A 13,355-nucleotide genomic window follows, 5' to 3' on the forward strand; every position below is an offset into this window, starting at 1 on the left:
AATCAAAAGGTTGAGAAAAACAAAGTGATTAAACAAGAAGTAAAACCTGATGTTAAACCAAATGTTAAATCACAACAAAATCAGGATCAAGAAGAGAAACCCGTTGTTATTAACCGTGGGGACAGATCAGAAAATGTGCCTCAGAGACATGATACTCGTGAGAAAACCCCTCACAGACGACAAAATCATGTCACCTTTCAAGGAGTTGAGAATGACAAACGTTCTGGAGGTTCGAACAACAACTATGCTAGACCTCATGCACAGAACAAATTCGTGAATGATCGAAATGCATCACCCCCCCCCCCCCCGATTTCCAAATCAAAGACCGCATTCGAATAATTATCCACGATCATTCTCAAGACACGAAGATGCTCCTAGATTTGGTAGAAATTTTGAGCCACCAAGGAATCAAAATTACAGCTACCAAAACTATGGAAGCCGAGGGTTTGGAAACTCTGGTTATACCAACAGATCGTCAACTCCGTATAATCCACGATTTGCGGGGACTCATTCCAACAATTTCCGAAATGGAAATGGTGGACACAGAGGCGATGATGGTTATTTCAAAGAGTTTTCTTATGTTGACGAATCAGGACGACCCAAGACCATCATGGCTTGGGTCCCACACTCTAACTAAATTTTTGTTGGGGAGTGTAGGAGCAGCTGAAGAGGGCTATCTATATTTGGTATATCGATAGTGGCTGTTCCAGACACATGACAGGAAATAAAGAATTATTGAACAATTTTAAACAATTTCGTGGTGGTTATGTGAATTTTGCCGGTGAAAAGGGTGGTTACATCACCGGTGAAGGCTCTGTGTCAAATGGAAAAATCACGCTGCATAAAGTGAACTACGTTGAAGAACTGAAGCATAACTTGATGTCGGTTTCTCAAATCTGTGATAACAAGTACACGATGCTTTTCACTGATAAAGCTTGCTTCGTTCTGCGTCCGGGATTTGTTGTTCCTGAAGATTGGATCGTTATGAGGGCTCCAAGGGTGAATAACACATATGTCATGGACATGCGCCCGTTGGTTAACTCGTCTGCTCCAGTGACTTGTCTACTTTCAAAGGCGACTGAAGATCAATCGTATCTCTGGCATAGGAGAATGGGCCACGTGCATCTGCGAAAAATGAACCACTTAGTGAAAAACAACTTGGTGTTGGGGGTTCCTTTACGTAGTTTTAATATGCACAACAAATGTGAATCATGTGAAAAAGGAAAAATAAAACGAAAGCCTCATAAACCGAAAACAGTTAACTCAATCCAAAAGCCACTTGAATTGCTTCAATTGGATCTTTTCGGCCCGATCCATGTTGCTAGCATTGGTGGGATGTCTTATTGCTTAGTTGTCACTGACGATTTCTCACGTTACTCATGGGTATTTTTCTTAAAAACTAAGGATCAAACCGCTGGTATTTTAAGAGATTTATTCAAACAACTTGAGAAAAATTATTCACTTCCTATTAAGAAAATCCGAAGTGACAACGGCACTGAGTTTAAAAATCAGTCTATGGATGAGTTATGTCGGGAAATGGGAATAATTCATCAGTTCAGCGCTCCATATGTTCCTCAACAGAACGGAGTTGCAGAACGGAAGAATCGTACCCTGATTGAGGCGGCCCGCACTATGCTTTCTGAATCTAAATTGCCAATTTTCTTCTGGGCCGAGGCGGTAAACACTGCATGTTATGTGTTAAATCTTGTGCTTACTGTCAAAAGAGAAGATAAAACGTGTTATGAATTGCTTGAAAACAGGAAACCGAACCTATCTGGTTTTCAGCCTTTTGGGATTAAATGTGTTATCAAACGCACCAAAGATACTCCAAAAATGGGGGAAATTGGTGAAATTGGGTTCTTTTTGGGTTATGCCAATGGAACTCCAAACAAACGCGTTTATAACATAAAGAAGCGAATTGTGGAGATCGTGTTTGACATAACTCCTTTGAGTTTTGATCCTCCACCGTCCGAATTCGGTCCCAAAAGCGGATATAATTATGATAAATTGTTTGATTCGTTTGATCTTCCTGATGTTTCAGAAGAAGATTCGGAGGTTGTATACACACATATTGTGAACAAAGATGAAGTGGATGCGAGCTGGAGAGCAAGTATTCCTACTAATGTGTCTTCGAATGTTCCAGTCGCTGATTCTTCGACCGTAAATGATGTTGTTGCTGAGCAGATCCCCAATGCAGCGGCTCAAACTACAAGTGGTGATCTATACGTTGACTTTTCAGCATATCCAAATGCTAATGCGTCTTCTGGTAATGATCAAGCTTCTTCTAGTAATGCAAATGCTGAGGGGGAGATTCAATCAAATTTGGGAAACAACCTTCAAGCTCCGGCAATCCCAGTTCCAAGAACAAATATTCATCATCCTGTTGATAATATTATTAGGAATCCAAATGCGGGAGTGCAAACGCGAAGGAGTATTTCAGAGATGCAATGTCTGTTCTCTGCTATCAAGAAAGAGGAAATCTACAATCTTAGCCTGCATGAATGTTTTATCTCTCAGGTAGAGCCGAAGAACTATCAAATGGCTCTGAAGGATAATTCTTGGTGTGAGGCGATGCAAGAAGAGTTAGCTCAGTTCGACAAGTTAAAGGTGTGGAATTTGGTCGATCTTCCAAAGGGCCAACATGCAATCAACACGAAATGGGTTTTCAAGTGCAAGAAAGACGATAAGGGTGTCGTTGTCAGAAACAAAGCACGGTTGGTTGTTCAAGGCTTCAATCAGGAGGAAGGGATTGATTATACCAAAGTTTATGCACCGGTGGCAAGACTGGAAGCTATTCGTTTGTTTCTAGCCTTTGCTGCACACATGCGTATCAAAGTCTATCAGTTGGATGTGAAAAGCGCCTTCCTTTACGGAAAATTGCATGAAACTGTGTATGTGTCCCAACCACCGGGTTTCGAAGCTCCAGGGTTAGACAACAAGGTCTATTTGCTGGACAAGGCTCTCTACGGTCTCCATCAGGCCCCTCGAGCATGGTACGAGACGTTGTCAAAGCATCTATTGGAGCATGGGTTCTCGCGTGGTGCGATTGACTCCACACTGTTCATTTTGAAGAAAGGGGGAGATTTTCTGATTGTGCAAATTTACGTTGATGACATAATTTTTGGTTCTTCAAATGAAGAATTGTGTCGTGAGTTTGAAGCGGTGATGAAGTCAAAATTTGAAATGAGCGCGATGGGCGAGTTATCATTCTTTCTAGGTCTTCAAGTGAGTCAAGAAAAAACCGGGACGTACGTGCATCAAACAAAGTATGTCCACGAGATTCTCAAAAGATTTGGATTGGAAGATAGCTTACCCTATGACACGCCTCTCCCGACAAATCTCAAGCTTTCATCCGATGATGTGAAAGATCCTGAAGTGGATCCGACGCTATATCGAGCAATGATAGGTTCACTGATGTATCTTACTGCTTCACGACCAGATATTATGTTCTCTGTTTGTTTGTGTGCTAGGTACCAATCAACTCCGAAGGAGTCACACTTGAAAGCGGTCAAGCGTATTTTCAGATATCTGAAAGGGACGCCTAAGCTTGGATTGTGGTATCCAGCTGAAGGTGGTCTGGATTTGATCGCATATGCTGACGCAGATTTCGGAGGGTGCCGGCTGAACAGAAAGTCAACCTCTGGCGGCGCACAACTTCTTGGAAATCGTCTTGTCTCTTGGCAATGCAAAAAGCAAGTTGCCGTTTCTCTATCCACGTGCGAGGCCGAGTACATTGCTGCTTCAAGCTGTTGTGCTCAGGTTTTGTGGATTCAGCAGCAAATGAGGGACTACGGTTTGAATTTTACTCGAACTCCTATCCTTGTTGATAACAACTCTGCCATTTCCATAACAAACAATCCAGTTAATCACTCACGCACTAAGCACATAGATGTTAGGCATCACTTTATTCGCGACTGTGCTGAGAAGGGTTTAATAGAAGTGGTTAGGGTAGACACCTTGGATAACCTTGCCGACCTGTTTACGAAAACATTCGATCGGGCTAGATTTGAAAATCTGGTCCGAATTTTTTCTGTGTAAGCAGGGGATCGATGACGAACATCAAACATTGCACTTGATTCAAGACATGAAGAACAAAATATGAAGAACAAGATAGAAATATGTAGAGGATGAATCTCTTTATTGATGAATCAGTCATCACAGATTACACAAACCAAAGGAGTATACATCATCTACAAGCTGGTTTAGATCACAAAGATCTAAACCCTAGCTTTCTCTTACTAACACATAGTCTCTCTCTCTCTAGAATTCACACAGAAGGATGAACGAGTGGGAGAGGTGCACCCAGCTGCAAGAGTTGCCCTAATCTATACAATACACACATATATATAGGCTAGGGACTAAACCTCGGACAAACCAATTCTACACCAAAACTCAGACAAAACTTCTCCTAAAACTTGGACAATTTGTCCCTAGGAACTTCTTGGGACTAACTTTACATAAAACTCTGACCAAGAAATTCCATCCAAAACTTGGACAAATTGTCCCTAGGAACTTCTTGGGACTAACTTTCAAGACATGTACACTAAAGACCCTAACAATTGGAAGCCATGCACTTTTCACCCAAAGTGCATTAACAACTCCCCCTTGATCAATGCAGGTCTTCATGTGGTCTTGAATTCTTCGTTATGGTTGACTTTAACTTGGACTTCTGCTTTGGTTGACCAGAACTGATAAGCGACAGTTACTCGGCAGGAACTGCACTTACACATAACACCCGAAAACACGATAGAACATAACACGAAATTCGTGGGTTTGGGTTTAGTCTAAACAGGTTCGGTCATTTCCAGGTTGAACCCGAGGACCCGTTTAACCCATTCATCTTTTATTATATTTTTTTACAGAACGTTTTATACCATAAATTAAATTGGGTGTGTATTTTATGCCGTAATTATAACTTAAAAAATGATTTTGACAGAAGATTTTATAATTTAAATGTAGTTGTATTATATGCATTTGTGTAGTAAATTTTATTTTTAAGATATTAATTTTTGGAAAAAATTAAAAAATAAAAAATCGGGTTGAATGGGTCGTGTTCGGGTTTGTTTAAACTTTTCGGGTTTGGGTTCGGGAATTTATTTAAAATACTAAACGAATTCATAAAATTATGATATTTTAGCACAACATGTTATTTAATTCCCGAACACTTGTGTATTTTTCTCATGACCTAAAAATCATTCTCTACACCTAGGTCTGATTTATAACTTTCTGATGACAGTTTACGCCAAAAATCATTTAAAAATCCTCGTTTATTCTTTTTGCGAGATTCCAGTTGGAGATATTTAGAATCACCTGGAACTACCTATAGTAAAAATTTGAGATCATAACTCAATTTCACAATGAGTTATGACATTCATAATGGGCTGCTATGTTTTTTAGTAACATGTTGGATAAATATTTGAAAAAAAAAAAATAATACTAAAAAATAGACGGTAATTAAAAATGTAATAGAAGAAAGAGAAAATAATAACATATAGTTTTAATTAAAGAGTTGAGTTAATTAATGTTTCCGTCCTTGTGTTTGTTGAAAATCACTATTTCAGTCAATTAGTTTAAAAATTGTGATTTCAGTCCCTGTGGTTTCACTTTCGTAACCATTTCAATCTATTTATTCTGTTAGTACAAGGACTGAAATGGTTACGAGGTGGACTGAAATGATCATATAGTTTTAATTAAAGAGTTGAGTTAATTAATGTTTTCGTCCTTGTGGTTTGTCAAAAATTATTATTTCAGTCCATTAGTTTAAAAATTGTGATTTCAGTCCCTGTGGTTTCACTTTCGTAACCATTTCAATCTATTTATTTTGTTAGTACAGGGACTGAAATGGTTACGAGGTGGATTGAAATGGTTACGAAAGTGAAACTACACGGACTGAAATCACAATTTTTAATGACTGAAATAGTGATTTTTGACAGACCACAGGGACGAAAACAGTAATTAACCCTAAAGAGTAGAGTTAAATGGCAAAATTGGTTCTTGAATTTAGGTCACTTTTGTCACTCTAGTTAAAAAAAAAATGAAACCTTTTGTATTTGGGTCTATGAGGTTTCATTGTTGTTGCCGTTTCCATTCAATTGGTAAATTGGATTAGAAATTTCTGCCATTTTTGTCGTTTTCCTCATTATTTAAATGATGGAGTTCAGGCGTAAAATGACGATGATACTCTCCATTTAAACGTGGAAAACGACAAAAAAAGGCAAAAATTTCTAACCTTATTTGTCAATTGGATGAAAATAACAATAAAAATGAAACCTTAAACACAAAAAAGTTTATTTCTCTATTTTTTGACTGAAGTGAAAAACCCTAAAATCATAAGCCTCTCGATGGAAGACGAAGGTACGTACAACGTAATATGATGGTCACTTATCATATGTATGAATTCTTCTTATTCATATCATAGAGGTGTTTAGTTTTATTTCTTGACAACTGTTTTTGTGTGAATGCTATGGAATTGGTTTCATTAATTTAATCTGGTATTGTTAATACATACATACATACAGGCAGAGACGTAAAATGGAAGCACCAGTCCTTTGTTGAGAATGCAACTGCTGCTGCTGCTGCTTTTGGTAGCTGTATAACATAACATATTGTTAAGATATTTGATCATGGTTATAAAGCAACTATTTATTTATTATACCTAACAGGTACCAATGCCAATGCTGAAGCATCCATTTTCAAGATCTTGGCTGGTAAAGTTCTCTTTTGTCTGAGCATTTGTCAAGATTTTTGGGTTAGCTTAATCTTCTTGTCTTGTTAATGAACAGGTAGAAAGGCTCTCAAGTGCCCTTGTCAGGAGTATCTTGTTAACTCTGCACCAGCAACTACTCGTAATTTCTTGTTTGATTGTTTTGTTCTTTTGTAAAATGCTACGACTCTTATGGTTATAATAATATGTAACTCGTGTTCCTATTGAACGATTTACTTTTACCTAACTAATAATAGGTACCAAAGCTCAAGTAACCGGAGGATTCATTTTCAAGCCCCTCTCTCTGCCTATGGAATCATCAGCATATGCATATGATCCTTCAGGTAACAACCAGCTCCACTCTATTCACCTGTTTGATTAAGCTTAAGAGGAAATTTATGTGATATTTCTATAATAGATGTGAGTAGTTATCTTGCATAGAAAGGAAATATTATAATGATCTTGGCTTGTGTCCGACCATTAGTCAAAGACTTTTGGCTTAGTTTGTATGGCGTTTCAATACAAAATGTGAAATATTATAGTCAGCAGGTTCTCTTTGTTGGATTATTCGGGTTTGTTTACGGGTCATGGGTCGGTGCGTTATCGGGTCACGGGTTCATTTATGGGTCATGAAACAGTCAACAATAGGCTGCATGTTAAAAGGGATTATACCCATGTGTAGCTGCACGTTTTCTTTATAGTGGACTGGTTGAGATTGACTTGGTATTGTGGTTGACCGAATTGCATGTAGGTTTACGTTGATAGTTCAGTTAGGTAGTGGCCTAGTGGGTCTTGTTCCTATTTAGTTGGACTTATTGTTATTTGTTTTCTCACGTGTTTGTAAGGCTATATATAGCCAGGTGCTCTATTGATATTTGTAACCCTCTTCATTCGAAATATACAGCAGCAAGTTTTTATCATTCATATCAACACATACGTGAGTTTGAGTTGTGTGTGTATATTGGGGCCTGTAACCAACACTCTTTTGTCTGACCATTAGTCTAGATATATGGATTAATAATCCAATCTTGTCTTTTTAATTCATAGGTAAAATGCCTCACAAGCGTCCTCTTGTTACTTCTGCAGCAGTGATAGAAGGTACGTAATTTATTCTCCTCATACGATAGAGTAGTTTGATCCGAAGTACACAGTCACTTATCAAATGCTATTTGATATGTCCAGTTGAGCTGAATTGCTGTTGTGGTTGTACTAACTTTTCTTCAATGCAATTGACATAGACCGTATGTTTTTTCCCTCCCTAATAAATGTGAATCTCAGGGCTGGGGTCCGACTTTATACGGGTGCGAGGTCGCAGAAGTAAAGAAGCTAATAAACTCTTTACGAGCCGACGGCCACTTGATCCGAACCGTATCACTAGAGAAAGCATGCCTTGGATAAGTGGAAGATTGCCTCCCCAGGACTTAAGGGAAATATTGAAAGAAGATCCATTCTACAAAAAAGCAGTTGCTTCAGGTAACAACCTTCCTTTGTAAAAGACGCCTTTACTTATGGTTATGATACTAATACTGTTGGTTATTAGGTCTCGAAGTTAAACTAGGAAGATGTTCGTGGTCTGCCAAGGCCAAGGAACACCTGTTTTAGCCGATTGACCTCTAATCCAGTCGTCTTTACCTTGACTTGTACTTGTGTATGGGCATGGACTCTCAGTAACTAACTGTATTTTCCAACGTATTTGATGTATATGGTTATGATAACTAAGTAACTGAATTCTAGATGTATGTTTCAGACACCTACGCTACGTATTTTACTTTTGGTTAAAGGAAATGTGACGTTCGAGAAAACTTATAAACCTAAAAGCAATTACGCCTTAACGTGTGTTTGTTCGATCATACTTTTAAGTTGAATGATTTATTAAGTGATCAACAAAACTAACAGTTGGATTATGTTTTGTGTTTTTGATTTAAGTTGATTGGTTAGTAATTCTTGTTATTCAATCATATTAGTTTTGAGTCAGAATCTGGTTAGTAATTTCTTGTTATTCAATCAAAAAATGTTGATGGGTTAGCCCAACTTGACCTGACCCATTACCAGTTATTACCCTACCAACACAGCCCATTTATTTTGCAACCCATTTATCTATGAAAATTGCAACGAAACTCGAAAGGGTAATAAAGTCATTTCTCACGAAGCTTCTAACAACTATTGCAGCAGGGAATAACACTACTATTGATCAATCTAGACAGCAAAAGTACAGTTGATGTAAGCTTGTCTCTAGATAGCGCTTGGAGTTTACATAAACTAAAATCGCGTGTTCATTATCATCGTCATAAAGCAAACAAACAGCGCCATTCCAAGATTAGTGGAACAAACACGCGAGAAGAATACCATTTAACCGCTAAAGACGGGGATCTACACAGTCAAGTGATGATGCTTAACGGTAAAGAACTAGGAGTAAATTCAAATGGCGAGATACCACAATTCGAGCCTGTGTATGTGGATTCTTCAGAGCCCAAATGGGCGGTTGGTTAATTAACTTATATATTATGAAAAGTTCAGCATAAGATCATTTGGTGTAATTAATGTATATATTATAAGGCATAAGATCATTTGGTGTAATTAATGTATATATTATAAGAAAATTGAGTTAAAAAAATCCATTGACACGTCTGTCAGCTATCATATAAGATATCCTTAGACAATGGACAATGCGCACATTTATTTGACTTATGTGGCAACATATATGGGAATGACATCATTGGAGGGGAGCGCGTTTCGGGTGACACCCTTGGCTACATGAGTCATAAAAATTGTTGGGCCCGGAGGAGCGCATCTGTGCCTCTCCCTTGGAGATGTGAACAGATGGTATAATTAAAGTTTATAGAATATATTTAAAATATTGCTTTTCTACAAAAGAAAATTTTGTAAAAGTTAATATTAAAATTTTAAAACTAACTTTGTTTATAAAAGTAAGTGAGAAACAAATATTTTTTTAAAAAAGTTTGGTAACAATGATTTCTTTAATAAAAAAGAGTTCAAATGAGTGAGAAAGGTATCACATCACAATCGCATTATCTTTTATTTTACCGTCTAATTCACACACTTACTAAATTTAGATTTAAATCTACATCAATGCCCACTATGTATAAACTACAACGAGACGCTGTACACAACCCAATATCAGTCGGGTTTCAATATAGTAATTTTCCACCTGGTATTTGTTATACCCTTCGGTTTGTTAAAAAAATATACTTTGTTATTTTCAAGTACACATTATAATTAAAAAAAATATATAAACTATATACATGTCACCATGGCCATAAATTATTAAAATATCTAAAATACAAAATTATAAGATGATAAAATACCAAAAGTTAAGTTCATACTTCATACCATACAAAATATAAATAATGTTATAAAATATATAGTTGTAAAGGAAAAGTTTTTTTTTTTCCCACATAATTAACCTACTAAAATGAAGCATTAGTAAACAAGGGCCAATGAAAAATAAAAACAAAAATTAAATTGGTTCAGGTAAAGGGGTAAATAGTCGGATAGGTTAGGTTATCACCTGATACCATACCCGTTCGGCCGTCCTACACTCGTGATTTTTTTAAAACAAATCTCATATCCAGTTCTATACCCGAATACTCATCTCAAATTTTTCATATTTCACGTTTATCCATTAGGCTCCGTTTCATTTGTCACATCCACTACCATAAAATTAAAACATTTAATCACTTACAAGGAACACATTTCCAACACGTCTTTTATTTGGTGTTATGGCATTATCTCATCTTGGAATTTATACTCATTTACCTCATTGTTACATCAATCTTTATAAATCAAGAACCGAGACGACACTCCTACTTTTTCTAAACGGCAAAATTTCTACATAAATATAGAAAACGGCCCGGCAAGAAACTTAGATAGCGGAATCTTGTTGGCCACCTTCACAGACTTCAAGACATAGAGTAAGCCAATCTTGCATCAACAAAGCAATACAAACATGCCACCTTTCTTGTTTATATATATAAATCAAGAACCCACACCCATTTTCATATCTCATTCTCACTCTTCTCTGTTGAACCATGGCTTCAGTTGACTCACTCCCAGAGAAAACTCCATATCAGATGGCTATAGATGGTGATCAACCATCTTCCAAATACATGATCAACAACAACAACTACACCAAATTTGGTTCTTTAGAAACCTCACCTCCTTTTGCTCCAGTGCCCATCATTGACGTTGGTTGTTTTGTTTCATCTTCCAAACAAGATGATCAACAAGCTGAGCTAGATAAACTCAGATCAGCACTCACCACTTGGGGTTGTTTTCAGGTCTATTTTATAAAAGTTAACTAGTTGATTTTTTTTTTTTTTGAAAAACTACTAAAAAAACTATTATTTAAACATAGTTTTTTAGTAGTTTTTCATAATGCTCGCCTCGAATACGTGATGCGTGCGCTTCACGTATCGGCTTTTGAGATCAATGCATCAGAGAGTGTCACACGCTTTTTAAAACCAAGCTTAAAACTACCATAAAAATAAATACTTTTATCTTGAAATTCAAGATTTCTTGATGAAAGTTGGTACTCAAATTCATTGACATTTTATGTTCAAAATAAGGCTGTAAATCACGGGCTTTCGGAGTCGTATCTAGACATCGTTCGACAAGTGAGCAAACAGTTCTTGGAGCTACCCTTGGAGGAAAAGAAAAAATACTACAGAGAAGCTGGTTCTTCTGAAGGCTATGGAAACGACGTGACAGTCTCTGAGAGTCAAGTTCAAGATTGGTGTGATCGCCTTTTTCTTCTACTTCTCCCCAAAGATCAAAGAAAACTCCAGTTCTGGCCCGAAAACCCATCGAATTTCAGGTCCCATTTCTAACTTTCTTCATCCAGATGCATTGATAACATATACTCCTCAATATGTTAAAAGAACAAAGAGTCGTGTGTTATGCAGGGAAACCCTCGATGACTATACCATGAAGATCAAATCTATATCTGTGGTCATATTCGAGGCAATGGCAAAATCTTTAGGTTTGGAAGAAAATTGTTTTTCGAAACAATTTAGTGAAGAACATGAAGTTATGTCAGCGAGGTTTCTTTTGTACCCACCATGTCCAACCCCAGATCAAGTGCTTGGTCTGAAAGCCCATTCGGATAAATCTGGGATTACTTTTTTATTACAAGATCCTGAAGTCGAAGGGCTTCAAGTGTTTAATGATGGTAAATGGTATATGGTTCCTGTGATACGTGATGCCCTTTTCATTAATCTTGGCGATCAAATGCAGGTTACAACATACTCGTTTCAAACTATGTTAGTTGTGTGTACTAATACTTGACACATCAAATGGATCGAATGGGCAGCTTAAGCTTATATGATACCGTTATACTTTACACAAGTTTTATTGGTTTTGCAGATCTTGAGTAATGGGATTTTCAAGAGTCCGCTTCACAGGGTTGTGACAAACAAGGGGAAGGGGAGAATATCCGTGGCTATGTTTATAGAACCCGACCCTAACAAAGAGATTGGCCCGGTGGATGTTTTGGTTGACGAGAAGACGCCGAGGATGTACAAGACCGTTAAAAACTATGCCGTCTTTAATTATGAAAGCTTTCAGAAAGGCATTAATGTTCCTCTTGATGATGTTAAAGTCTAAACAAGCTTCTTGTAGTCTGCAGAATCTAATGGACTACTTTTAGAATCGGAGAGTAAGAAATAATTTACATGTGCCAACATAATTTACATTGCAACAAGACTTATACCAAAGCTTGTAGATTTTATCATATTTAATGAAATATACTTTAATGTTATGTTTTGTCATCTCAAAGTTTACCAAACAGAAGATAATCCAAGACCCTGGAATTCAATTTTACCCCTCACATTAAAAAAAATGATAAAAACCAGAGAGAATTAGGGATAAAACTGAATTCATCCCATTCATTCTATTCAACAATACAATATATAGATAAATAAAACCATAAACCCTAAAGCCCATAAGTAATGGGTTGGGCCTAAAATGTCTGGTTTATAACACTCCCCCTCAGACATTTAGAATTATACACAATTTAACGACATACTTCAGGATGATGTTAAATAGGTACTTCTGGACCTCAATAAATAAACTGATACTACTGGATCAGCTATGCTGCCTCATTAAAAACCTTACTAAGAAAACCCAGTGGGACAAAACTTAGTTAAGGGAAAAAGAGTACAGCGTGTATAATTCTCCCCCTGAATTCAACAAACATCTTTCAATCTACGAAGACCGATCTTGTGTGATAACTGCTCGAAATTGCTTCTAGGTAAAGATTTTGTGAACAGATCTGCTAGATTTTCACTTGACTTGATCTGACGAACATCGATTTCCCCTTCTTTCTGCAAGTCATATGTTGAGAAGAACTTTGGTGAGATGTGCTTTGTTCGATCACCCTTGATATAACCTTCTCTGATCTGAGCTATGCAAGCAGCATTGTCTTCATGAATAATTGTCGGCTCCTTCTTGATCTGTTCTAATCCGCATGCTTCTTGTATGTGATTAATCATTGATCTCAACCACACGCATTCTCGACCAGCATCATATAGTGCTATTAATTCGGCATGATTTGATGATGTTGCTGTAAGTGTTTGCTTAGTTGACTTCCAAGAAATTGCTGTGCCACCGTATGTGAATACGTAACCTGTCTGAG

General features: G+C 37.2%; 2 protein-coding genes across 2 annotated transcripts; both read left to right on the plus strand.

Annotated features, from left to right (window-relative positions):
- Nucleotides 1–7,599: 7,599 nt before the first annotated feature.
- On the plus strand, nt 7,600–8,494 carry LOC110883340. The gene is made up of 3 exons (XM_022131127.2): nt 7,600–7,801; nt 7,982–8,176; nt 8,244–8,494. The coding sequence occupies exons 1-3, from the start codon at nt 7,756–7,758 to the stop codon at nt 8,303–8,305; spliced, it is 303 nt and encodes a 100-aa protein (XP_021986819.2). The 5' UTR covers nt 7,600–7,755; the 3' UTR covers nt 8,306–8,494.
- A 2,237-nt stretch (nt 8,495–10,731) lies between these two features.
- LOC110886629 (protein SRG1) lies at nt 10,732–12,419 on the plus strand. Its single transcript, XM_022134441.2, has 4 exons — nt 10,732–11,001; nt 11,290–11,537; nt 11,626–11,956; nt 12,086–12,419. Exons 1-4 carry the CDS (start codon nt 10,753–10,755, stop codon nt 12,323–12,325), a joined length of 1,068 nt encoding a protein of 355 aa, XP_021990133.1. The 5' UTR covers nt 10,732–10,752; the 3' UTR covers nt 12,326–12,419.
- Nucleotides 12,420–13,355: the final 936 nt, after the last annotated feature.

This window comes from Helianthus annuus, chromosome 10, assembly GCF_002127325.2.
Source record: "Helianthus annuus cultivar XRQ/B chromosome 10, HanXRQr2.0-SUNRISE, whole genome shotgun sequence".
Lineage (NCBI taxonomy): Eukaryota > Viridiplantae > Streptophyta > Magnoliopsida > Asterales > Asteraceae > Helianthus > Helianthus annuus.

Excerpts from the sequence above, each read along its gene's own strand:
- LOC110883340 (XM_022131127.2), top strand. The coding sequence starts at position 7,756 with ATGCCTCACAAGCGTCCTCTTGTTACTTCTGCAGCAGTGATAGAAG. Across the intron at positions 7,802-7,981 it reads TTCTGCAGCAGTGATAGAAG|GGCTGGGGTCCGACTTTATA; the intron begins GTACGTAATTTA and ends TGTGAATCTCAG. Across the intron at positions 8,177-8,243 it reads CAAAAAAGCAGTTGCTTCAG|GTCTCGAAGTTAAACTAGGA; the intron begins GTAACAACCTTC and ends GTTGGTTATTAG.
- LOC110886629 (XM_022134441.2), top strand. The coding sequence starts at position 10,753 with ATGGCTTCAGTTGACTCACTCCCAGAGAAAACTCCATATCAGATGGCT. Across the intron at positions 11,002-11,289 it reads CCACTTGGGGTTGTTTTCAG|GCTGTAAATCACGGGCTTTC; the intron begins GTCTATTTTATA and ends GTTCAAAATAAG. Across the intron at positions 11,957-12,085 it reads ATCTTGGCGATCAAATGCAG|ATCTTGAGTAATGGGATTTT; the intron begins GTTACAACATAC and ends TTGGTTTTGCAG.